At 50.7% G+C, this 25,353-nt stretch overlaps 2 protein-coding genes across 5 annotated transcripts in view; one reads left to right on the top strand and one right to left on the bottom strand.

The window, feature by feature from the left end:
- The window catches only part of LOC126577598 (high affinity cAMP-specific and IBMX-insensitive 3',5'-cyclic phosphodiesterase 8), a 403,282-nt gene that overhangs the window by 259,069 nt on the left and 118,860 nt on the right, over window positions 1-25,353 (bottom strand). The gene's annotated exons all lie outside the window — the stretch shown is intronic.
- LOC126577593 (DNA N6-methyl adenine demethylase) overlaps window positions 1-25,353 on the top strand; it is a 127,221-nt gene that overhangs the window by 9,449 nt on the left and 92,419 nt on the right. The window contains exon 3 of one of the 2 annotated variants that reach the window (XM_050239342.1): window positions 10,080-10,241. In XM_050239342.1, coding sequence (XP_050095299.1) covers window positions 10,080-10,241 — 162 coding nt within the window. Of the gene's footprint in view, window positions 1-10,079; window positions 10,242-25,353 lie in introns of those variants that run through there. The other variant, XM_050239344.1, reaches the window with a different exon arrangement.

Below are 25,353 nucleotides of genomic sequence, written 5' to 3' on the forward strand. Positions count from 1 at the left end.
GCTGCTTTATGCTTGTGTTTCAATCATTTTCCCTACATTTTTACTAATCAATCAAAAGTGTCAATATGTAGTGTCACTTTTTGTGTGCAATTCAATGGATTGTGACAATATTTTGAAGAATTTTTCATAAATATTCAAGAAACAATAGATTCCTTCTTCGTGGCCCAGTCTGGCGAGCGTTAGACCAGAAAAAAGGTTCCTTCCTTGTTACCGATTCCTTGCATCTTCTTGCACATAAACAATCACCGCCACCTCTCCTTCTCTGAGAAGGAACGAACGTGCGTGCAGACGTCACCTCTTGGGGTGGGCTCGCGCGCGAATGTTGTTTCCATATTTCCCAAATTTTGTTTATCTTCATTTCGCGCCGTCCTATCGCGTTCTGTGTTCTGTGTAACATGGCTTCGTCCATCCATGTGGCCAGTCTGTCTGTTTGTCTGTCTGGCTGGTGCGACGCGTTCTTCGCGCCACAAATGCCCAAGACAACGACCCAACGAGCGAACGCAACTTTTCTCGTTTCACGCTCACGTGAGCAAAGTCATTATGCGGTTCGCAATTTATGACACCTTCCCCGCGCGGTTGCGTTCGGCCTCCTCCTGTCCGCCCGAGGCCACGTGCGCTTTCTTCGCTAGACAGCAGCGCGTTCGGCAAGGACGCGTCGCTCTCGAAGCCGGTCGAAGCCGGTAGGCTAATAATGCCCATCGTCGTCTGGTACGGTCACGAAAACAAACGAATTCGTTAGAACTAGAACACGTGAGAAGAGGGGAAGAGGAAAACAACGGAAAACAATAGAACACGATTGTGGCGCGGAAAAAGCGTAAAAAACGGGAAAAAAGTTCGCGTACTCCACGGGCGCGGAATTTTGGTTCAGCAATAGGCAACAGGGACAAGGAAGGTATTGCTCCTTGTGCGCGATACACGCAGTGAGACGCCGGTTGAGACGGAAGCAAAAAAACCAATTCCACGAGCCCAGAACTACAGGACAACGGTGGAACTGTGGAAGGAGGGGGAAAAATACGACCATGGCCACCACCACCAGCACCTGCACTGCCGTTACTTTTCCGCTATTTAATCTAACCTTTTTTTTAGAATATTTAATTTCAAATTTATTCGCGTTTTATAATTAGATTCGCCGAGTTCGCTCGCTCGCTATCACCTATGTCACGTGGAAGTGGAGTGGTGATGCTAACGATATGATGGTGTGCTCTTGCTGCTGCTGTTGGAAATGGAAATTGAAATTTTTCGCCATTCAATAAATTATGCAGCACAAAAGCACCACCTCGGAGGATGAGCGTTCTATGTTCCTTTTTCGAGGCGAGACTCAGCTGCACAGCGTGCACCAGGTGATAGTGAGTGATGAAACGTTCGCTGGCTGGTGTGTATCGTGTAACTCCTTTTGAGTGGTTGGTGCTAATTGTCGCGGATAATTAAAAAGGACATTCCGGTTAACTGCTTATCCAGTTCAGTGGAAGTCGTCGTCAAAGAGACACATTGGCTCTTGATCTGTAGTAGCCCTCTCGGACGGAGCAACTCAATAATGCTGACTGAATCTCTTTTGTTGATGTCGCCATAACTTCGTCCTCCTGGCTCGCCTCGAGACAGCTCTTTACCCTGGCACACACCTTCTCGATGCCACTGCGATGCGTTCACCACTAGCGCGCGCGTGGCCAAAAAGTTTTTCCTCCTTTTTTTCCACGTCGCCTGCCCGTCCTTTACTTTTGGAAAAGAATGGCAAGCGAACCCGAAGGAGCAAAGCGAAGAGAAAACACTTTTGGCCCTAACTTTGGCGCTCCACAAACGAACCACCGGTCCTGGTCTGTACCACCGGATGGTTCCAGGATGTGTCCCGATCATCGCATTGTTATCGAAGTGAAAGAAACGGAAGAAAGAAAGGACACAACAGGGAATCAAAACCACGGCGATGGCGAAAGAAACGAAACTCATATTCCAGAGTGATATTTTAACTGGAAGAAGGAGAACGAGAAGGAGTAGCAGTAGCAGTTGAATGGAGACGACGTTCGGGGATTTTTTGGCGGAGGAAAAATGCGAAAAAAAGTGAAGAAAAACTTTTAAGCCTGTCGAATTTATGACGTTTGACTTTGGACACAAAACGCGCGCACAGTACGTGTGTTTGCCGAGATTGGAAACGCTCTTTGTCTCGTCGCTTCCGGGTTTTGTCTCTCCTGTCGACCAGAGTGTCCTGAATGTCAACTGTAGGACATCTGAGAGCCGTTGTGCTCACGAGAAGCATACACTAGGATCCTTCACGGAACCAACAAACTGTTTCAAAAAACATTAGGTGAGGAGTTGTTGAAAAAAGTTGATGGAAAACCTGACGCGCCGAGTAAGTTTCTGCTGATTGATGGCTTCCGGTTTTGTTGACTGCTTCGGCAATCCTTTAGTCAGATCTCAATCGTGGAGCTGTAAAAGTAAATCAAGAAAATGTTCAACGAAGTTCCTGCAGCCTGTCGGTCTTAAGTTCCAACCGAGCGCCCCCGGAACATAACTAACCTTTGCCAACCGATTCCAGGGATGCCCCCTGTTGGGGATGCTGCTTCCCTTTTGTGCAGAGTTCATTGCCCTACATTCCAAGCCGGGGTGGGAAATGCCGTTAATCACCGTTTGTCGATGCTAAAGCACTCCATTCACTCATTACTGTGCGTCGACCGGTCTCTCTCTCTCGATCGTTCACTCTTTCTCTCGGTGCGAAGTGGTATCCACGAGGTTATTACCCCATTTTTCGGATGCCAGAAGGGTGTCTCTTGTGCCAACACCAAACCAACAGGAGGGAAAAGGGATTTTCCACGCATCAACGCACAAACGGGAAAGCGGCCAGAGTCTAGGGACACATTCGATGCGGCTACCGAGTTTACACTTTCACTGGGGCGGTAATTTGGAGGTTCCGGCCTGGTGCCATCTCTCGGTGGTCCGAATCGTCCAGTCCCCGTGACGCCACACTTGATTGTGGGTCAGTGGTGGTTGGAGAGAATTTGTTTTTTTGCGGTTGCCATCAAACTGGGTGGTTTGATTTTGATTTTTTATTGATTTTAATGGTATTATGAAGTGAAGGTGTCATTTTGGGCTTGTTTTTGTATAAATAAGAGATCTTTAATTGTAGAAACAATTTCTTAAATGATAATAGGGCTGATAATTTTACTGGAATAGATATCCAGATTGATTGTTGGGGTTGAATAGAGAGTTGTTTGAGTTAACACGGAGGTATGGAGGCGCCAGGTTTTCTGTCATTTTTTTCAAATTTGTTTCCCTTTTTTAACAAGCAAGCTAGTACAAAAGCGCCTTCCAAAGACGCATACAAAAATCATTCATTTTACTCCTTCACAAAACGCGCGTTATCGTGTCGCGGCCATCGTCCCATCCATCATTGATGTCTTTTGAGTGCTCGCGGACTCGCTGGCTGCCTTGCGAAAAGGGTGAAAGCGTCCTCTTCACTTGCACGCCGTACATCGCCAATCGCAATCCGGTGGTATACGACCCGGCAACCCCTTGTATATCCGCTGCATTTTCAACCAACCAGAGCCGAGGTCAGCCCGGTGGCCGCTGATGCTCATCCCCGAGGGAGCACCCGCAGAGGAACCTCCCACTTTTCTCTCCAACGAAACACACACGTACACATTCGCGCGCGTGTCCTTCAGCTTCCCCATTATCCTTGTGATACGGGGAGAAAGAAAGAGAAAGAGGAAGGAAGGAAGGAAGGAAGGGGAGCTATGAAAGATTCTATTATGGACCCTTAAGGCTTCTGCTAACCAGGCGCGTAACGCTGCGTACGTTGCGGAGCGTAGCTGTCAAACGGTGGTGGAATGTATGGGATTGCACTGGGCCCTGCATACCAAGCACGTAAACGAGCGTTCGTAACGGAGCCTTGCGCTGCGGAGCAATGTAGAATTTTACATTTTTTGGGCGAAACGCGGCGAAACGCAGCGAAAAGCAATGTCAAACGCGGCGCGAAAGGCGAAATCCGTGGTTTGGGTTTGAATGTACCGTTAGATGGAAGCAAAATCATGTTGCATGTTAACAATATAAACATAATTATAAAATAATATAATAATAAATAAAATAAAATATAATATTTAATAACAATATACACAGATTTCCGGTCGTCCTTCTCTGATAACCACGATCGGCATAACTGAATCGCCAAGGACATGATATTAATTGGTGTATACGTACGACTTCAAACGTCAAGCAAATATAAAAAATATCTTTTGGTGAATTTTTGTCAGCAAGCGTACACGATCATTTATACAAAAATAAATGGATAATATTTGAAACTTTTTAACAAAAAGGAACCTCAATCACGTGAACTTAATTGATTTTTAACATCAAAAAGGAAAAACTGGATTTAGATCGTATCATATATACGCAAGCAAAATACACTAGTACGTTCCGCTCCGCAACGTGACCGGTATGTAGGCGCCTACGCTCCGCAACGTACGCTCGTTTACGTACGCAGCGTTACGCGCTTGGTTTGCAGAAGGCTTTAGGGAGACCAGGATATTCCCCAACCCCCAGGAGGGGGATGCAGTTTTGTCGCGAAAAGTGCGTATGATGCGGGCATCCCCTCGGTGGCAAGCGAGGTGGAAAATGCTTTTCCTACGCACATTCTCCCCCCCCCCCCCCCCTTGTACGTGCGATGTTGTCCTCCCATCGTCATCAAGCGCACCAACCGAAGGAGCGCGCTAATGAGAGCAACGCAGAGAACGCAGCGAACGCAAAGTAATCTCATTGTGAACTGCCAGGATCTCTCTCTCCCTCTCTCTCTCTTTTCCTCTCCACCTCCATCTCCATCGTCAACTTCCGGCACACTCTTGCTGACGATGATGCCCGATGATGGAACGCGGTTATGTTGAGGACAAAAGCGAACGCGCTGCGGTCCAAGGACGAGTTGGTTGCTTGGAGCCGTAGCGTCCCCCGCGCTCAGCTCTCAGAAGGCTCGCTGAAAGCCACGCAATGCGCCACGACCTACCTCACGCTGGAGCACATCGAGATGGGTCACGCAATGGGTCGGTCTCCCCCCTTTTTCTTTGCCGGATCCTTTTCACCGGCACCGTATCAAAACAAAAACCTTCTTACGGCAGGGCAGACAGAGGGGGAGACAGAGAGCGCGCGAGAGAGGAGGGTGCGTGCTTGCGAGTATGAGCATCGCAGCATCATCATCATCATCATCGCCAACGGTAGGAACCACTCGTCGGTGTAATCGGAGGAATTAAAACCATTCAATCCGGTTCCGGGTGTTTCGCGCGCCCTCGCATCCTTCTTATGCTCATCTTATCGCGGACTTGTTTTTGCTCCTTTCGCGTGTTTCGTGCAAGACGATAACGATGTTGTGCTGTGAGCCTCCATCAATTAATGTCCACAATCGACTCCCTCTCCGCTCCGCATCTCCGGCGGGTGGATGGAGGGATTGAAAGGGTTGCTCAATCCCCGCTCCTTTCCCGCTCATTAACGCAGTGCCCCGTAGAAGTTCAAAGCAGTTCTGCACTAATTAATCATAATCATTTCACTCAAAGTGTACTACCTGGAGCCGCGCTAGCGAATAGTGCAAGCAACCCCCGGTTGGCAAACCCCTCTTTTGCATCCATCCCCTTTGTATGCATCATTTTAGTACGCAAAGTGCACATGGCACTCCTTGCTGGTTCGCTCGAGTTTCTGAGATGTCAAGAAAGGGGTTAGGATGTAAGGATACGCGATGCTCTCCTATCACCCACCCCTATCATACTGCACCCCCCCCCCCCCCCCTCTGATGGAGGTTAATGTGCTGTGCGTTAAGTTTTTAAATGCATCGTTAGCTGTGCAGCAGCAGCAACAGCAGCACCCCCAGGACCTTGTCTCCAGTTTGCTTCCACTTCCTGCTTCTTGAAGACATGAAAGAACGCTTGCCACCCCTTTACACAGGGGGAGGTGGTTGGATTGGATGCCATTAAGAGAGAAAGAGGACTCAATCAACGATCGATGTGTGTGCGACCGTCCTGGTATGCGTCATTGCACTTCGCTACTCTCCAAGGCCCCCCGCCCGGGTGAATTTCCTTATCCTGCTATCTTCCGTATCACAGCACACCAGGGCTGCTGAGGTTAAGGACCTTGCTCTGGTCCTAATGAACAGCGCAAGCGAGCATCGCCAGGTGTGTGTGCGAGTGCGTGCGTGTCCTTGTTTGCTTTTGCCCGTTTTTGCGATACTCCGGATTAGCGCGGTTCGCTGCCTTCGCCTTTGATTGGCGTTGGGTCGGCAGTTTCTTCCATCGGTCGCGCGCTGCACTGTTGCTGCTTCTGCTCCTGGTGAGAGAGGTCGTTGTCCTTCGGTTGGAAACTTGAACGATGGAAAATGGGAGAAAAAACTGCAGGGAAAGCGCCTATTGTGCACAGTCCATGTGCCGTCGACATGGAAGACACTTCCAGCAACAGTTTGTGGCTCTGCGATGATGATGAGATGATGATCGTCGTCCCGCGCGGGGGAAAAGAAAAATGGTTTTTCTTCCTCTCCACGCACGTCCGTACGCTGGCACTATTTTTGGAAGCTGTTCCTCCAGCACGACGGAAATGGTGGGTACGCCCGGACCGCGACCCCCAGCAGAGACAGCGGAGCAGCGAGAGAGAAGAGGAGTCGATAATCCCCGCGGGTGTGATATGCCCCGGGCGCGCGGCCCTTTTGCGATGATGCGCGCCTCCAGTTTGAATGTCATCTATTTTTGGGACAGTCAGTGCGATCGTGCGTGCGTGCGTGAGTGCGTGCATGCGTGTGTATGTCAAGGGCCCCCAGCAAAGATCCGGCACAGCCGCTGCGCTCGGTGCTCGGAAGCGGAAGACTCATCACGCCCTGCACGTTGTCTGTGGCCGCGCGCGTTGATTTAATGAGACATTCTTTTTGGTGTTTTTGTTCGAGTTTTCCGTCGAGCGTGCGTCGTGCGTACGGAGGACTCCAGAGCCTGTGACAATCTGTTAATAATAGCAGCGTGATGCCGGGACGCCTGGTTTGTGGTGCATCGCGTAGCGCATCGTCCTCCTCTGTCTTTTCCAGGAACAGTCTCGAGGCGTGCAGCTGTGTACGCCATGTTACACTTCACAGACACTGGCGGCGCAAAGATAACGCCACGAATCTTCCAAGCAATTATCGAATTGTTGAGAAAAATCAAGCGAGCATTCTCGGGCATTGAAATCGACCGTTTATCTGAAGGATGCTCTCAAAGTTCCGTAGAGAGAGTAAGAGAGAGTGAGCGAAGGATCTGCAATTTATGATGACCGTCATTTTGTTGGTCCTTTTTTGTACAATTTTCCTGTTCTGGATGCCCTGGAGTTGGTCGTAAAATTTGACTTCTCTGACACCACTAGGCCCTGGGTGGCAACGGGACAAATCGTAAGGACACTCAACGATAACTGGTCTGGCCTGGTACGCCAAGGGATCAAAGACCACGACAAGAGGGAGCCCGATGCTGGAGGCAATATTGTGGAGAGAATCTTCCTCCCCAGGGGTTTATCCTTGGAAAAATCTGCATAATTTTCAAGGACATATCGGTATTCGGAAAGGGGGGGGGGACCTGAGCGTCCATTTAGCGGCACATTACCAGTGTGCGTCCCTAGTGCTGCTGCTGCTGCTGCTGGTGGTTGGCTGTAATGGCCGATGATGAGGGCGAAGGAGTCGGAAGCAGTGGCTGGTGGACAGGTTGCCGAACCTTCCCCCCCCCCCCCCCCCCCCGGGAGTGTTTCCCGGGAGGACCTTCTTTTGCAAAAGAAAAGGGGATTTCGTTTCGGTTCTGTTCACTCTCTTTCTCGCCCTCAATCGGTCTCTGGCGTACGCACACTCCCTCGACCTTGGCCATTTCGGGCGTCAAAATACAAATTTGGGGTTGGAACCGATGGAGAGAGGGTGCACACTGAAGGGGGAGGAGGTTTGGTCGAATGTCAAGGTCCGCATCATCGTACCGTGGTACCGAGTGCGATACTGGAGTTTCCCTCCACCAGTGGCCGCCGTCTTGGTCGTCAATTTCGGTCGTCTTCGATGCGAGGGTTCTTATTCGCACAGACTTCTTCTCCACTTCTTTTCATCCCGGACGGAGGACACTATCATCGACGCGAAGATGGACGGATGTCTGGACACGTTGCTGGACCTTTTTTTTCTGAAGTGACTTTGAGGGAGTCTTTTTTTTACGAGATCCCTTTTTCTTCGTCTCGATTTGCTTTTCATCAAATTCGTCTGGGCACACAATTTGGATAAATTGGTCCAGACGTAGAGGGATTCAGAAGAAAGGAAAAGGAGCATCTTGGAGTCGTGCTCCTAAAATACAAAAAATGACTTCAAGATGGAAAAACCCTCCAATCATCGAACCTGTTTCAAGGACTACTAGCAGGACATCGGCCAGATAGATAGCGTCTAGGTCCACAATCCTCGCCGCTGCTTATCCTGGCCCGGCAGTCCTACATCTGCCTGGCACTCGCGCGCGCTCTCGCTCTCTCTTAAGCAATAAGGCGGGTTCAGGCGGGTGCGGCAGCGAACGGGATGCGTGGTTTCTAACAACGACCGGCCAGCTAGCCAAGGCCGTATGCATGAAGCCACACCTGCATGGCCTGTCCGTCCCGCAGGAATTCGGCCTGTTGTTGGACAGAATCCGTTTGCTCCGAACGATGCATTCTTCTCGGCGACGGACATCCGCGCCAAGATGGTGTGCCTGAAGAATGAGAGCGAGTTTGTGGTGTTTCCGTTACTCGACATGGATCACGCCGACTTTTGAGGTCACGCGGGGCGAAACAGGGCCTTCACCGAAGCATCGTACCGTTCGGCCATCCACTGCCTCCTGGCGGGACGCCTCTCTTGGTCTCTTACGCTTGTGGGCCACAAACCGACGCCTGGCTGCATCCGAGCTACGCGACACGATATCGCTGTTGGCCGAGGCCAAGAACATCCTTCGCCGATAAGCCGCAACCACCACCCCGCGGCTAGAAACCGTCTCCGAACGGTGGCCGGAAGTTCAGGTTCAGGACCGGAACACCCGAGTCAGCTTCGACCGGAACACCCGAGTCAGCTTCGACCGGAACACCCGAGTCAGCTTCGAGCCCGATCCGGGTCGCTGTGTGGAGCACGGAGGCCACCGATCGGTGCGGGGCGCTCGTTTACGACTCAGCCGACTGAGCTGCCTGGTTCTGCCGGCTGCCAGCAGTGCACTTTACTGGCCGTGTCCGCTGTCCTGTCCGGTCACTTACCGGTCCCGTCCAGTTGTTCGTGTTTTGCGTCGCTCGCGGTCCGTGCTCGCGAGGGGCTGGGGTGATGAGTGTGGCGTGGTCGCACGGGGGGTAGGACGCTGGTTAGTCGGGGGGTAGGGCGCTAGTTTATCGGGGGGTAGGGCACTGGTTTGTCGGGGGGTAGGGCACCGAAGATAGTAAAATGGTGAGTTTGGTGAGTTTGGTGAGTTTGGTGAGTTCGAATTCGAGTTCGAATTCGAGTTCGAATTCGAGTTCGAGTTCGAGTTCGAGTTCGAGTTCGAGTTGGCTCATTCCAGTTGGCCCATTCGAGTTGGCTCATTCGAGTTGGCTCATTCGAGTTGATGCCATTCGAGTGCCTACATTCAGGCGTTTGGCGCAATTCGAGCAGAGTAGTTTTCTTGGGCCTCTTCCTCGCCCGCTCCAAACTCCATAACTGCTCCCAAAATAAGGCTCTTCTCCTATCCTTTTTGTAACTCAACTTTAGTTTAGTTACTACTCCTGAGTATGTTTTTTCTTAAATATTACTTCGTTTTCAAAGAAAAGGTAATAGCAGCTTAAAGTAAACTTATTTTATCAAACTTAGCAAGCATGTCTTTTTTACTACTTCTTATCTCTTATCTCTTGTGTTCTCAACCTGGTTTTCCTCTTCAGTTAAAGACCGAAAACATGCCGCTGGACACGAAAAGTGTGATGGCTCATTCTCCCCAATCGACTGCATTTATTTGTTTCACTAAATGTTGATTAAATGTCCCCCCCCCCCTCCGCCCGTTGTTGGCCAACAACGCATCGCAGTTGGACTAAAAGCTTTCTTTTCTTTTTCTTTCCCGCACCACCCCGCACCATCCCACTTCTGGAACACTTCTCTCCCGCAGATCCTCTACGGACCGGATGGACAGCTGCTGAAGCCGGAATCGCGTCGTGGGCGTACCAAGGGTGGTAAGGCGAAGGCCGCTGCAGCAGCAGCCGCGGCGGCGGCGGCAGGCGCCACCCCCGGTAACACCAACGGCGGAGCGAACGGAAACGCTAATGGAGCGGTAAGTGCAACAAATTGTTAATAAAATATTATTAAACTGGACATCGCCAAGTGTCCCGGGGTCAGTCCAGACTCCCTCCCTTGCCACCCATCGCGTGGTATACGAGTATTTGTTTTGATTGTTTTTTGGTTTTTGTTTGGTGCCCGTATTTTCTACCTTTTTGGTTGTAACTCTGATAGTGTACCTGTGTGTGCGTATTTGAATGGTTTATAGGTTGAGTTCGTAGGAGTTATTCGTTGTTTGCATTTCTTTTACTGGTTTTCATCCGCCTCGATAAATTACCGTCGCTGAATCCGTTCCACTTTTCGCGATCCTGTCTGTACTCCACGACGCGTTTCCGTAGTCCGCAGGGATTATGGCGCACGATTTAGATTGCCGGCGTTCGCGTCCCACGAAGCCACAAATTGTGTTGGTGTGATTGTGTACGTGTGCCTGTGCCGGGACCATGTTTTATGCCACAAACTTATCTTCTCCCGGCTAGTTTCGATCCCGTGAAGCTTGTACCCCCATCCGACATCCAGCACCCCTGGGCAGCCCGAGCTCTAAACGGGAAAAAGAAAACACATCCATTGCCCCCGGCCCCTACCCCTGCCCTGCACTCCTTTTAACCTCAGATTACTTGGTCCGCTCTTCGACCTTCTCTCGGATTCACACATGGAATCGGGGCAGACGGACATAGACTGCTAGAGGAGTAGCTGAGAAGGAGGGTGGGTGAGATAAGTTAAATTTATTTTGCATATAAATTAATCGCATTTACCGCAAATCCATCCATTCGATCCAATCATTGGCCGGTGGGGGGTGATGGGAGAGATGACGTGGCGAAAGGCGAAAGGAGTTACAACGACAAGGAGGAACGCGAGTGGAGGAAGAGTGAAAGTCTAGTTTATGTGCCACAAGAGTTGAGCGATAAGCGATGGGAGGTAAAAAAGAAAAAAAAATAGAAGGAAGACTTTGGGATGGAGTTTGAGCGTTGAAAGTAGAAGAACCAAATGCAGCGTAAGACATCCGAGAAAATCCGACATTATTGGCATTGGATTCGGACTTTGGGGGATTGAATTTAAGTCGTCTATCGTTTAGTGTCTTGCAACAGACGGCACGGGTTGATAAGGATGCTGGATGGATGCATCAATCGGGATATGGTGCATCAATATCTCAAAGCCGACGGCTTCTAGTCGCAGTGATGCAGTTAGATTACAGTTTCACTCGGTTTTCTCTCGAGAATGATCTTGAAGGAATGTTGTCATGAATTAAAAACAAATAATACTCACCAGAAAATTGGGTAAATTTAAAACATGCAAGTAATTTTGTTAGCTTAAACACAACTCAAATAGCGAGGGATGTATTCTTCTTTTTCTACTCTGTTGAAAGTTTTGCCGACGTTGAGTTACTAGACATAAATCATTCCCGTATTGCTTAGCACTTGATCTTTAGCACTTGGTTCCACACCTTCTTTGTATTTGTTGCTCACTAGTAGCTATCCCAGCTAGTAGCTATTGCTAGTAGCTATTGCCAGTATGGTTTCACGCTTTCCCCTTTGCTGTAGATGAAATCGTCCTTTGCACGAACGAAATTCTACACCTTTTGCACTATTTTTTCTGTTACACAAAACATTCTTACGCCCCGTTTTTTAATCTAGATCGTATCCTACGACGCCAACGGGCAGGTGGTACGTGCCGACGGAAAGCGTGGCCGCGGACGAGGACGTGGTGGCGGGGTAAGAATCGTTTCTTTTCTTATCCGTAGAGAGACAGAGAGAGAGAGTATCCTTTTTGGTGTGTGGTATTGACTTGCCCGGTGTCAATCTTTGTATCAATAGTCCGGTCCGGTCCAACAGTTCCGCGAAAGAAACCTTCCTAGACACCGTCCATCTCCCTTGAGACCACAACGAACCGCCAGGTTCGACGGAGCTTCAGACGCTTCCGACCCGGATCTACCTCAACAATTTCGTGCCGATCCGGTAAATCGATTTCCGGCCGGGCGACAAAAGTTTAGCCCAGCCCCAGCAACTTTCGCTCACTCACTCACTCCGGTTTTCGGTTGTTGTGTCTGGGACTGCGTGAAGCCCTTAGAACCCCTTCCCGGGTCCCCGTCACTTTACTTCTGCAGTGAAAGTTAACGGACGGACGGAATACACTGTGCCGTATTTCTATCGATTTCCCTCCCAAAAGCGCCTTGGATACCAATACCGGAAGGCATTGGACGTAAAATCCTTAAGTGCCAGAAGTGCGAGTCGCAGATCCTTCCAGCAACACCGCCCGTAGTCGACAGATCGGCGTCGACGTAAAACGTGTAATCGTTTGCCGCTGAGGGCCGACGACGGGGTTTTACGACGTTTACGTTTATGACAATCTTCGGAGAATGCTTTCGGTGATGATGGTGCTACGCAGCCGGTTTGCCAGACACAACACACCCCTGCCTGGCTGCTGCCTTGATCCTTTCTTCTGGATTTGCTCACGCTGCGTATCGCACGAGGAAGGAATGCGAGAGTTTTTCCGGGGAAGAGGTTTGATTTGAGTTTACGCGCGCGTCTGCTACAACTCTGTCGGCATATGGCTCGTCTCGGGGAAGGAAAAGAGGGGATGAGATGCTTAAAAACACATAAAATCCCCTTTTAACGACTGTCTGGCTGAAGGCTGAGAAGCATCAACGAATGCCGTAGAACCGTTCGTTCGTTCGATGCCGCAGTCTCCGAAAGTTTTCCTCAATCGAACTCTCGCGCGATGAGCTTCGTATTGAAGTACGATGCTGTGAGTCCTTTTCTCCCCGTTGAGCTGACTTTAATCGATGTAACACCTTCTCTAGAGCCGGCTTCTCGCCCGGCGGTATCATCATATTTGCCTTTGAAGAACTGGCACCGAAACGGCGAAGGTCATGGTAAACGGCAGTAAAAACGCGATGCGGAATGGTCGCGCAAACAGCTGAGATCCAGCTGACGTCGTCTATTCGTGTGGACCGAGACCGAGAAAGCTGTTTGGTCAGCGTTCATTTGTGTGAAAACGGAAAGAAGGAGCTCTCGGGATGGGCTCGGTTGATGATCTTCCCCTGACGGTGAGGTGTGGGCGACATAAAAACCAAGATTACGTTCGGTAGTAAAAACTCCCGTCTCGTGTCTTTGGGTCGCTACTAAAAAAAAAAGGGACACAGAGGAGTGTACCACCGCTGGGAAAGGGATTGAGAAAGTTGCAGAGTTGGAGAATGAGAGTCGTCCTTTCATCCTTTCGTCCTTTCACTCAACCTTCGTCTGTGGGATTCACACTTTTATGTATTTCTCTGGACCGTTCGAGGACCGTTAGCCGGTGTCGTCTGTGTAGATATTGGTATCCGATTTGCTGCCACTCCGAGAGGCGGTGGAGAAGAAGGAGGAGGGTGGTCTTGTGAACTTTGCTCCGACTACTACTACAGCCGGATCGGTCCCAAGAAGTGCCGGAAGCCTGGAAACAAGGATAAAGGTATGTTCGAACGTAGAAAGCTCCAACTTGTTGCGTGTTGCGAGTCTCTGCGGACTGGCAGTCGACTTCTTGGAATCCCCAAGCCCCCGGCCCCTTACAAGCTTGCTCTGTGGTGTGGTGTGGGCCTTGCTGGCGTGCTGAAGAGTGTGGTTCGTCTCGGTTCCATCGGTTGACTAAAGGATCAGCTGTGGACCTGTGGACCACTGTGAGCTGGGAAATCCTTCTTGGATTCTCTTGAATGGGGAAAAAACGGGGAATACAGAAAGGCAAAAATGGGGATGGTAGAAGGAAAAAAAAAACGTCCTAGCAGACCGTAGCAGAAAGGTTCCACCGGCAACAACATCAGCGAGAACCGGGTGCAGCGGCCTCTGTCGTTTGTGAGTGGGAATCGTCGTCTAGTGACGCATCCGCTACGGATGTAGAAGGAAGGACGAGGATCCTTCTGAGGGTGCCTTTTACTACTACTTCATTGACTGGTGGTGTGCCGGCACACAGCCGCTCTTTCTCTCCCTGTTGGTTGCCTTCGTGAATGAAGTGTGGCCAACCCAACCGAAAGCGTTCCTCTGGAACACTCATTTCATTCTTGGCAACCAGCAACCAGCTTGTGCCTGGCAGGAGTCAGTCGTCCTCTATTCCTTCCTTGAAACACTGGCTGGCTCTTGTGAACTGGTGGAGCTGCCACCAGAAAGGCCAGACGAGCTCCCTCTTGATCGTTTTCAAGTTCAAACTCCCTCACAGACAGACAGAGAGCGTACGTCGTCTCGTGCCAGTCTGGGACTCCCCCGTTTTTTGATGTTGTTGTTGTTTGAACTCATGTCTCGGTCGGTTCAGTCTTGGCTGTAGGCTCTCCGCACCTGAGCCAAAGCCAAAGCAGAAGCAGCAGACAACACAACAACCAGAAGGAGAAGGTGTGCCACAGAAAGCGTGTGCCATCACTTGACGCTTCAGCGCCATATCGCCATGGGAATCGCCTCGGCCACACGCCAAACCAGACAGACAGACAGACCAGACACCAGCCACCAGGCTCGTCTCTCGTTTGCTCATCATCACCGTTTTCCAACCAGCAGCTTGCTGGAAGAAAGAGGGAAGAACGGCAACTGCTTTACGCTTTACGGATCGTCCGGAATCTCCGTCCGTCCGGGGAATGATGCGTGCGTTCGTGCGCGGTTGTGAAGAAGCCAACACCACAAGCCAACGCCACAAGCCACCACGGACACCATGGTGGATCAGGTATCATCACCATCATCACCGTCGCCATCGTCGTCGTCGTCTGTTCGGTCTCTGCGGTACCCGGTACGAGGTGCGTGTCTGCCGGTGTTGGGGGGCCCCCGAAGCAAACAGAGATATCAAACGTACGACGCGAGCATAAACGCCACCACCCGTCACTCCGGTGGGAAGGGAAATACAATTCGGAAACTCATCCCCGGTCCGTCCGGGTCCGGTAGTCGGCAAACCGAGACCAACACCATAACCCAAACAGCAGAGGCAGAAGCAGAAGCAGCAGCATAAGCAGCAGGGGTCTTTGGTCTTTGGTCCCTCGTTTGTGCTGCGTTCGTTCCTTCGGGCATGAAAGAGTGGGGCCTGGTGTCTGTCATCGCAGCACGCGGAGCAGAAAGATCGTCGACACAACACACGGTAGCGCCATCATCTTCATCATCCTCGGCCCCAAAACGGTCGGTCTCTCTCTCCGGTCGCTCCGCTGCATGTGGTGCGGTGTCGTGGCGCGTGCCTTTGACTGAGTGATGACGTGACCGGGGTGCTACCATCGGACGCCTTTTTGGCGTCCCGACCTTGTCCGGCTTTTATTGGGGTAGGCTCTTCACTTTCCCTTTCAAGCCCTCCAGATTGGCTGCTGCTTCTTCTGGCGCAGGTTGTGGAAACACTCGAAGTAAGAACGGGTCGTCGTGGGTTTGCTTTTGGATTTGCCCGCCCCTGGCCTATCGTGGTGGCTTCTTGGGAAATCGAAGATATAAATCCCCCCCCCCGGGGAGAGGAGACCAGATAGAAGCAGCAATCGGTGGGGATTACTGCTTTGGGAATCGTTTTGTGATAGCCGCTTCCACTCTTCAGACCGCTAAAAGGCAGCGCAATCACCGGTGGTTGGAAGTGGAATTCCTGGTTTGTAGCCTTTACGCACCACCAACCAACACGGGGGCCAACGCTGGTCGTGACACACTGACCTCCGGTCCGGACTAAGCGTGCGAACAGTTTCGAGGGGTGTGGAGATGGAGATGAAACCCCCCCTCCAAGCGGTTAAGATGCTGGGGCGCGAAATAAAGTACCGTTCGTTCTAAATAACTCGCGCGAGACCCTCGCTGGCTTTTGTCCACTCCTCTTTAGGCCGGAAAACCTGTTTCTAACTTTGGCAAACCGCCTCTCGGTGGGGCGCGTCTCGCGACAGTGCGCAAAGTGAATGGGCACGCCACGGTTGCAGCTGATCGCAGCCATTGCATCTCTGCTGCTGCTTCTTGCTAACGAAGATCGTGCGCTGGTACTTACCGAGTGGATGCTGTGCGTCTCTGTATACCTTCGTTGGAATGCGAGAAGTTTGGCAACATCATAAATATGCAATGTCCATTGAGATAAGGGAAATTGATGGGCGATACTGCGTTTACTAAGGAATAATAAAATAGATGCTTATCATTATTTATCTGGGCAGCATTCATAGACATTGCCTCAGTTCTGAGCATTGAAAGGAATTATACAGTTAATAACTTGGTTCTTTAATGCAGCAAAATTTCTTCATGTTAATGTACAAAGCACTCGACGATAGAAAGGAACCCCAATTGCCTTGTACTTCAAGCGCTATACCCTCCCTTAGATGGATACAATGTGAAGTTCTCTCATGAAGCGCTGGAATGCAGTTTTCGGATTTTCCCCGAGAAAATCCAGTTCCCATCCAGCATCAGAGGCTACGAACCAGTTCCTAGGCTCGGCGAATTCCAGCACAACATCAGACGAAGCAAAAAAACGAAGCCCCACTTCCTGATGCGAGGATTGGCTACAGTTAACTGGAAATTAGGCATTCATTTCGGGGTGAAATCGATCACTATTCGCCATTTTGCAAATGAGAGCTACTGATTACGCGCCGATGACTCCATGGTGGTGGCCTACATTCGCCGTGTTCCCTGTTGCTGTTGTTGTTGTTTGGTCTAAAGGCAGTCTAAACACATAAAAAACTAAACAAAAAACGAAACAAAAATGAACCGCCGGTATCCTGAAAAGAAAGTCTCAGCTCAATCGAGCGCAAAAACGCTTCTCCAGATAAACAAACTCATTCAGCAGCAGCAGCAGCAGCAGCATCGTGGGCTGCACTTAATCCCAAACCACTGTCGCTCATAAATATTCGAGAAGCATCAGCGTTGAGTTGAGCTGCTGCTTGTTTTGTTTTGCTGCAGAGCTTTCTGCATTTTGCGTTTTTGTCCTCCGTCCTGATGCTGAACCAGCACACGAGCGAACGAGAAAGAGAGCACGAAAGGCAGCTTCGCATCGCAATGTCAATATTTCACAATGCCGTGTGCGCGAGGCTTATTATCGCAGCATAGTTGTTTGCTTGTTATGCCGTCCTTTCCGTCTCTCCTATCCACCTCACAGCATCATCCCCTCTCTAGCACCGGAGGCCGGATTGTGTTGCTTGGTCAGCAGCTTTCTTGGTTTGGGGCGATCGCGTCACCACATCGCCGACCGCGACCGCGAGCACACAGTGTGTTTGTGCATTTTTCGATATTTCACCAAGGACCCTCTCCACCCTCTCGTCCCGTTGCTCTTCTTTTCGTTCCCTGTTGTGCTGTTGGAGCTCAATGAATATTTATGCCTTACATGCTGTTGTTGTAACCCTCCTGCCGCTTCACCTCTCAGCGTCCTGCACTCTGAAGATCGATTTTTGTATTTTTCGCATGGAAACAGCATAATTTCCTCTCTCTCCCTGGAGGAGGAGGAGAAGGTTAGCAGCCTTTGGGGGAATGACTTGCGTAACATACGAGCAATGTACCCCCCACACAGGGGCGCAAACCTTCTTCTTTTACTCGCTGGCGCGATGCGAACGCCAATGCCGCTTCGTTCCTCCGTTGGGTTAAACTGTTTGGCGGCTTATCCCTTCTTCGGAACCCCTTTCGTCCTCCCATTCCTCCATTTTGCTGGCAGGTAGCGTTGCGCAAGCCCAGGATGATGCTGCTCCTGTCAATGGACTGCTTGCAGCACCGTGGGATCGTCGCTCGCGGACTCCGATTTTGAAGTCGCTTCCTTTGCTTCATGCTTCTCGAGAGCTGCTACCAGACCATGTTGTGGGCTCCTTCTCGCGTAAAAGCGATCCACAAGGACTACGCTCACCCTCTCGGGAGGTGCAAAGAGAGAGAGAGAGACAGGGAGGTGAAGATGAATGGTTGAGGTTGAAGCGGTTCTGCTGTGGCCGCCAAACGAAAGGGAAATTTTTCTCATTATCGCCTGACCTACATTCATTCTCGGTTCTGTCGGTCTCGGTTGCTCTGTTTCTCAGTTCCCATTGGACGGCATTGGCTGCAACTGCTGTTCTGTCGCCATATATTCAAGGCAACCTTGGTAGCAAACCGTGGTCAGGACACATAACAAAAAGGAAAGAAAGAACGTACGGTGTCTGCAGCATAATGGCACAACATAACGGCTCCGTTTTAATGGCAGAAACGGAAACCCCCATTTTATGCAACAAAACTAAAGACACTAAAGTTGTTATGAAAAATAAACCGAGAGCAGGATTGTGCCAATGAGCAATCTCGTTGGAGGATGATGGCCAGCAAGTGCGCAATCCGCAAACGCTTCTCGAAGCAACCGGCAACCGGTTCTTGGTAGTGGCCCAGCGGCCGATGGCAGGTCGTAACCTCCTTCAGACACTCGTTTCTGGTTGCGTGGGAGACGAAGTGCACCCGCAACGGGGGCCAGCACGGAGTCCGTATTGCCAAATGGCCACCAACAGGACCGACCGGTGGTACCAGAGGAAGCGTCGAGGAACTTTCTCTTTCCGCGTTCAGTGCGAAGCAAATGGAGCAGCCAGCAGCAGCAGCAGCAGCAGTAGCATAAGTTGCAGCGTCAAACCGGAACGGCAGCCAACACTAAAACGGGGCAAAGCGTGCCCGGGAACATCGACGAAACCGAAAAAAAACACTTTTTAAACTTTCAACCGTGGACGACGGAGCAGTCGTTTGAACGCACACGCCCGGAGGAACGTGTTTCGTTCGTTCGCAAGACGCGAAAGACCCCTGAAGGGAAGCAGTTGCCAGTTCTTGGCGGCGGTTCGTTAAATCCGATCCTCGGTGGAAGACTCCAGGGCTCTAAAGCGCTTACTGCGAAAACGCGCCCGCTGCGATTCCGCTCGTTGCTTGCAGCGGGGCCACTTTGGCGCGAAGGACAACAGGTTTTTGCAGCCGACTCCGTCTCAGCGACTCGGCTCTTCCTCCTCTCCGCTGCTGGATGGTGGGAATCAAGGTTGAGGTGTTTGAGGTTTTTGCGAAGCGAAGGGAAGGAAGAGAGGAAGCTTGCAGCTGGCCGTAAGCTCGCGCTGGTGGCTACCAAGGCTTCCTTGAGAAGATTAATCGATTTAATCTTCTCGACTCGAGAGATAATCCACGTCGCAGGCTCGGGGTTTACGCTGTGATTTAGCTCGATTGTTCTCTCTATTTTTCTGGTTTCTTTTCTTTTGTTGCGCTCTGTGTGCTTTTGGTTTGGTTCTTATTCCTTTATTTCGTTAAGAAGGACGTGTTCTTTCGCTCGCTTTCAATGTTTGTTAATCAATTCATTCAATTCAGGGCTATGCATTATCGGATTTTTTTTCTCTCCATTATTTTTGTCTGCCGTTTTTGTCAGAATTCCATTATTTATTACTATTTTTATCTTTCATTTTCAACTGTCCTTAGCTGTTCTTGTTTTATCATGATAGTACGCTAAGTACGCGCTCTTTTGTTTATTTTTTTCAAACCCTTTTTCCCCTTTACCTTCAAATCTTTAACCCTCCGTTCGTAATGAGCTGGCGACGAATGGTGTTTCCATTTCGCTTTCATTAGCTCCATGAATTGGATTTGTTTTATTACCTCATTTGGCTGGCTGTCCCTCTCGTACGTACGTTTTTTGGGTGAAAACAGATGCATTCCTGAAGCGCCAGAACACTGGCACAGCTTCACGGCTAAACATGCTTTATGGTGCATGGAATCGCAGACCGTCGGAATCGCACCATTCGGGTAGCCAATCAAAACCGTCTGGCTTCAATCTCTGGAGGACGTTCCCGTGGCCGTACTTGCTCCCTTTTGCTTTCGCTTCTCTTCTGATTACCCCCCCCCCCCCCGCCGTCTCCGGTTCGGTCGTTGCGTCGTTCTGAATGGAGCTTTTCGTCCAGACGGGACTGATGATGGCATTACGTGTTTGGCAGTCATAAGCCCGAGCTCAGACCGATCGACCACCATCGCGGGTTCTACCATCTTCCCATCGGCCCGTGCCGGCACACTTAATCGTACACTGATCTCAAGAAGCTCCGGTGGTCGGTCGGTCGGAGCGTTGCACACGCCGCTCGCACAAAAGTTGGTCATGATGGCCGTGCACACACAGCATCACCGATGCAGACACCGTCTCGGGAGTTGTTTAATTAAATTACGTACCTCGGACGGTACCAACAGCATTCCAACGGCGATGAATCCGACGACGGATAGTCTGTGATGGTGTGATGTAAGCGAGGCAGAGATAGGGAGAGAGGGAGATTAATGTTGGGATTATGCCACCTCACACATCGACCACACACAGAAACGCCAGCGCCGTGGCTTAATTGCTCGATCAATTCAACCATTAAAGCAGCGCTCCTCCCGCCCCCGCCGTGGGGAATGTCATTCAAATTAATGACGTTTGAGGTGAGAATCATGAGGAGAAACGCACGCCAAATCGATGGATAAATATTGAATCAACCAATCGTCGTTCGGACGGTTCGGCTTCGGTGCTCCACGATGCACGATTGATCGGTGCATGTTGCTGCTGCTGCTGTTGCCATTCACAAAACCGTTTTTCACTTTCGACCACCAGAATGTCGGTCGTCTGTCGTCCGGTGTAGCTGGGGTGGTTTGGGAGCAAAAAAAAGGACAATCATCCCAGCATCATGGTCAGCATCGGAAACTACGAGCAGGACGAATGTGTGTCTGGTCAGCGTAAGCTTCTCGTGGTCAAGGTTAAATGTATGTGCTCTAATTTAAACATATAGTAAATATTTAACATCCATTCTCTTTTCTACCGAAGAGTAGCACTCCCCTCCCCCCCGCTTTCTAGGGGAGGGCCAGGATGTCCCACAATCGGCATCAGAGACAACCAGCAAGAGAGAGAGAGAGTGAACGAACGAACGAACGAGTGAGAGCCACATTCAGTTGTGTGCGGTACTGATGATGCTACAATTTCCATTTCTACTGTCCACACCACACTTTCCGCCTCTGGTGGTGGTGGTGGAGGAAAACCCGGAAAACCGGATTTCATTTGCACCGGATCCCCGGGCACGGGTTTTCGCCGGCATTTTTTGTGTTTTATGCTGCTCGCTTGCATACATATGCTGGGTGTGCACGCTGCACGCTGCTGCACTCATTCACAATTTTCCAACAAACGCAAATATGGTGGGCAACAGGTACAACACCGGCGCGTCGTGTGCCAGGGTGGTATGAAAGGGGTGGCAGGGTGGAATCATGAAATTCGTCGTCCACACCAATTGTACGCCGGTTGGTTGGTCGGTCGGTTGGTCGTCCAGTTCCGTGTGTTCCGACAAGTTCGACAGCTTGCTCGCGATGCACCACCACCATGTGGCGATCCATCGTCATCATCCCCTCCACCCCCCCCCCCCCCCCCCCCCTTGGCTGCATCATCATCATCATTGGCAGTATCTACATTTAATTCATTTTCATTCACAACTAACTCGGACCTCGGCATGCGGTGGCTGCTAGCTGTGTCCGGTGATTACTATCCCGGATCATGTGTATGTGTGCATGCACACAGACACACATACCTCCGAATGCGCAACGCGTATGTTCACGTTCGTGACCGGTTTTTGCGCCACGGGATGCCCGGTGATTTCGGTACCCGATTTAATTTTAATCATTTGCGTGTCCTGCGCGACGCGTCGACGCGGAATGTAGCGGAGATTTTTTTTTTTGTTCGTGGAAATTTCCCTTTTCGATTCCATTGACTACCACTTGCAGCGTGGCATTTGCAATGTCCTTTACGATCGGTGCTCGCCGAATCAGCTGTTGTGAGATGAGACGGGACGATGTCTTCACTCAATAAAAGGTACGGCATGTCCTTGACCGACAACTATGGTCCGACGTTTCCCTCTGTTTTCCCTCCCGGGCGACAATGGAAAAGCGGTGCTCTCGTTCGTGGAAAAAAGGATGCGTACGAAATTATATGTCCCTCGCATAAACTGTTTATCGGAGGTAAACATCAAAAACTCACGATCTCGATCCGGAAAGGTCAATGAAACACGCGCAGCGCGCTTTTTATGTTGCCCTTTTCCTCGAGGTCCGCCAGACTGCCTGAGGAGGTGATAGCGGGGAAAATAACTTTCCCAAAAATACGACGTTGAGTTGGGTTCGGACGCTATCGTCGTCGTCGTCGTCGTCGTTGTCGAGACAAATCGTCAGGAAGCATCTTCTTCGCATCTACATCGTCGTCTTGGGAATGGAGAAGGGCTTGGCTTCTTGACTCCCCTGACGACGCCCCGGCTCCATCCTTTGCACCAATAACCGACGGTAGTAAAATCGGTCTCGTTCGATAGGTCGTTGTCCTTAATCTGTTGCGGCTTCTTCGGCGAGCAGCAGACGACTTCTCGAGCAGCAGCAGCAGCAGCAGTCGACGGACGGAGCGAGCACGTTCTACCGGTGCCGTCTGATCAGGGATGATGTCCTGGTTTTTCGGGGTGGAAGGAGAGATCCTTTCAGTCCTTTTTCCATCTCCAAGCCACTCGTGCCGGTGGTCCTTGGAAAACTTTGTCTTTCGAATCGTAGCCGGCTATTTTTAATGATTATTCCGACGACGACAAGGCTGTATCGTTGCTGTTGGGGCGTCCTTGAATCCAATCTAGCACGAGAAGAACCCAAGAGAGAAAGGTGCTCTCGAGGAGCGGCATCATGGAAAATCCCTCCGGGGGGGAAAAAAAGGAATGAAAGCCTTTGACCGAGGACCCCGAGAGTGCGGATCGTTATTTTTATATCCGCTTTCCATTGGTCCCCCGAGAGGGGGTGAAAATGTTGGCAAAGGTCTAGGTCCGCGCGTTACGGCTGGCCAGTCCGTCGGTTTCGTCCGGCTTCCATGCCGTTCCATGGTTCAATGACATTGAAATTAGAGAAGGCCAGGCCTTTTTCTTTTTTGGGTTTCCCATTTTTGCTTCTTTTCCCTGCTTCTTTCCAGTGGAGCCGGCAGGAAATCCCGGAAAAGTTGTTAAACGGAAGTCGACGACGATGACCGCTAAACAAATGAATGAATGAATGAAATGGGCCTCGTGTGGCACGTTTATTTTGGGGAGTTTTTTTTCCCGGCAAATGTTGCTCCGCCCGTAGTGAGCGTAAAAAGTTGTGACTTTCTTGGACTGGAGTCGGTGTGTCCTTTTTCTTTGGAAGGTCTGACGTAGTAGAACGGTGGATTCAGATCAACTCGGGAATCTTTTCTGAATTAAAGGCGTTTGCGTTTGTGAAGCTATTCCGGATAAAAGGAAGGATAAAAGGATCATCCCAAAAAGGAGATACTTGGAAGTCGTTTCACCATCACTCACCCTTTCCCTTTTATATAGACTGTGTAGTTCTTCTTCAATTTTCTAATTTTTCAATTTAATTTCTCTCTTCCCTTCGTAGGTAAGTGCCTTTTATTAGATGAATTGCTGTGTACTAACTCCTCCTTGCGCGCGCGCGCGCACGCATCTGTGTAAGTAATTTCAATCCCTGGCCATCGTACTGGAAAGTGTCCAACCCCCACCACCACCACCCCCCAAACACACACGCATTATACCACAGGAGCGGACGACGTGTAGCGGCCATTGTTCGCGAACTTGACACGCTGGCGCGACAGCGAGCGTCGTCCATCCGCGGCGTGGAATTGGAATGCTGGCAGGCAGCAAGAAAATCCCTCCACACATCGATACATACGGGCAACTAGAGCGAGGTGGTGGTGGTGGTGGTGGGGGTGCTAGTGGTTTTTTGTGGTTACCCAGCATCCCCCCCAGCCCAGGGGGTGTAGCACCTAGAGAAAAGGGAGTTGGCCACCGACGCTGACGCCGCCATCGACCGAAGAGCCAATTAATTCCTTCTGTGAATCGCAGCAGGGTGGTGGCAGGTGGCAGGGCTCCCGCTTCTTCCACCGCCTCTACCTCCACGAGCATCGTATGTAAACCCCCCTGCCCCATGTAGAGGGTGCCACCGGAAGAGAAGGAATGGACCAACCGACCGCGTTGTGTCCTTACAAGCTCGCGAACACCACCCCCATTCCCATCATCCTCCCAACGCAAGACACACATACCGGCCATGTGCCTCGCACACACAGAGAGCACACATAAAGGGGGAAGGAGGGCGGGGGGGTGTGTGCGGGTGGGTGTGTGTGCGGTTCAAGTGTGAGTGGTGGGCACATTGCAAACTCTCCCACCCTTCTCGGGGGTGGCCAGGGTACCGCAAAAAATCGATTTTCGTCAGAATTTGATGAGATTTCTCCGCGCGCGCGCTGGCTCGCTCGCTTGCTTGCTTCCTTTTCGGTCCCTCGGTTCAAGGATTTTCGATCTCCTGTTCAAACCTCAAACTAGCTAGCAAGGCGCGTTGCCCAATGTTTCGGCATTTGATTTCTACTTTTTAAAAATAAAAATTCTGGACGCTTTTCACTCCATAATACATTTAGAAGCGTCACTACTGAGCATAAAGAGTTGAGAGCAGTTCCTTGGTAATTCCATCAAGGATCAACTGTTTGCCAGCTTCATGATAAAGTCTCCTGCGATGCGATGACCTTCATCACACCACTGCACAGACGATTTGATTCGAAATCCTTTCCTTATCGTTACGAGGCTTTCTTTTTTCAATTTTTAAGTCCAATGTGGCCACGTCACACTCGCCAGGATCGAGGATGCTGCTCTCTGTGGTCCATCTGCTGCGCTGCTGGCTGGCTGGCCTGACAAAATATTGATTTCCCTCGCACGGAGAAGGAGGTAGATTGACAGTGCCATCGAGAGCACGCGAGTGTATGTGTGTGTCTGGGGTCTCTTGGTATGTGCCAGCGTCCTTAAACGACGCGCTAGCTAGTATAGTGCCACGTGGAAGTGTGTTCGTAGCGTTCCAACTTCTTGATGGTGTGTTTGGAGACGAACTGCGCCTCGAGGACTCGCACTTGGACTTGGTTTTGTTGCGACTTGGCCTCGTGAGGTCTCGCTTCTGCCAGGAATGCATTACTCTGGATTTCGGGAGTGTTTTTCCGGGAACTCTAAACTGCATCCCTGGATGAGTGAGAGAGAGATCGAGAGAGCGCGCGCGCTTGATAAAAGGAATCGATTTCCAGGAAAGGAATTGGCCTCCTCTAAACCTCGCTCGCTCTCACCACCGTCCAGGACGAAAGGGGGGGGAGCGCGGTAAGGGTGGAATTAAAATAAATTTCCTCCAGTATCGATTTTCTGCGCGATAGTATTTCCAGCGACGACCAAGAAG

The sequence above is a fragment of the Anopheles aquasalis genome, chromosome 3 (assembly GCF_943734665.1).
Source record: "Anopheles aquasalis chromosome 3, idAnoAquaMG_Q_19, whole genome shotgun sequence".
Classification (NCBI taxonomy): domain Eukaryota; kingdom Metazoa; phylum Arthropoda; class Insecta; order Diptera; family Culicidae; genus Anopheles; species Anopheles aquasalis.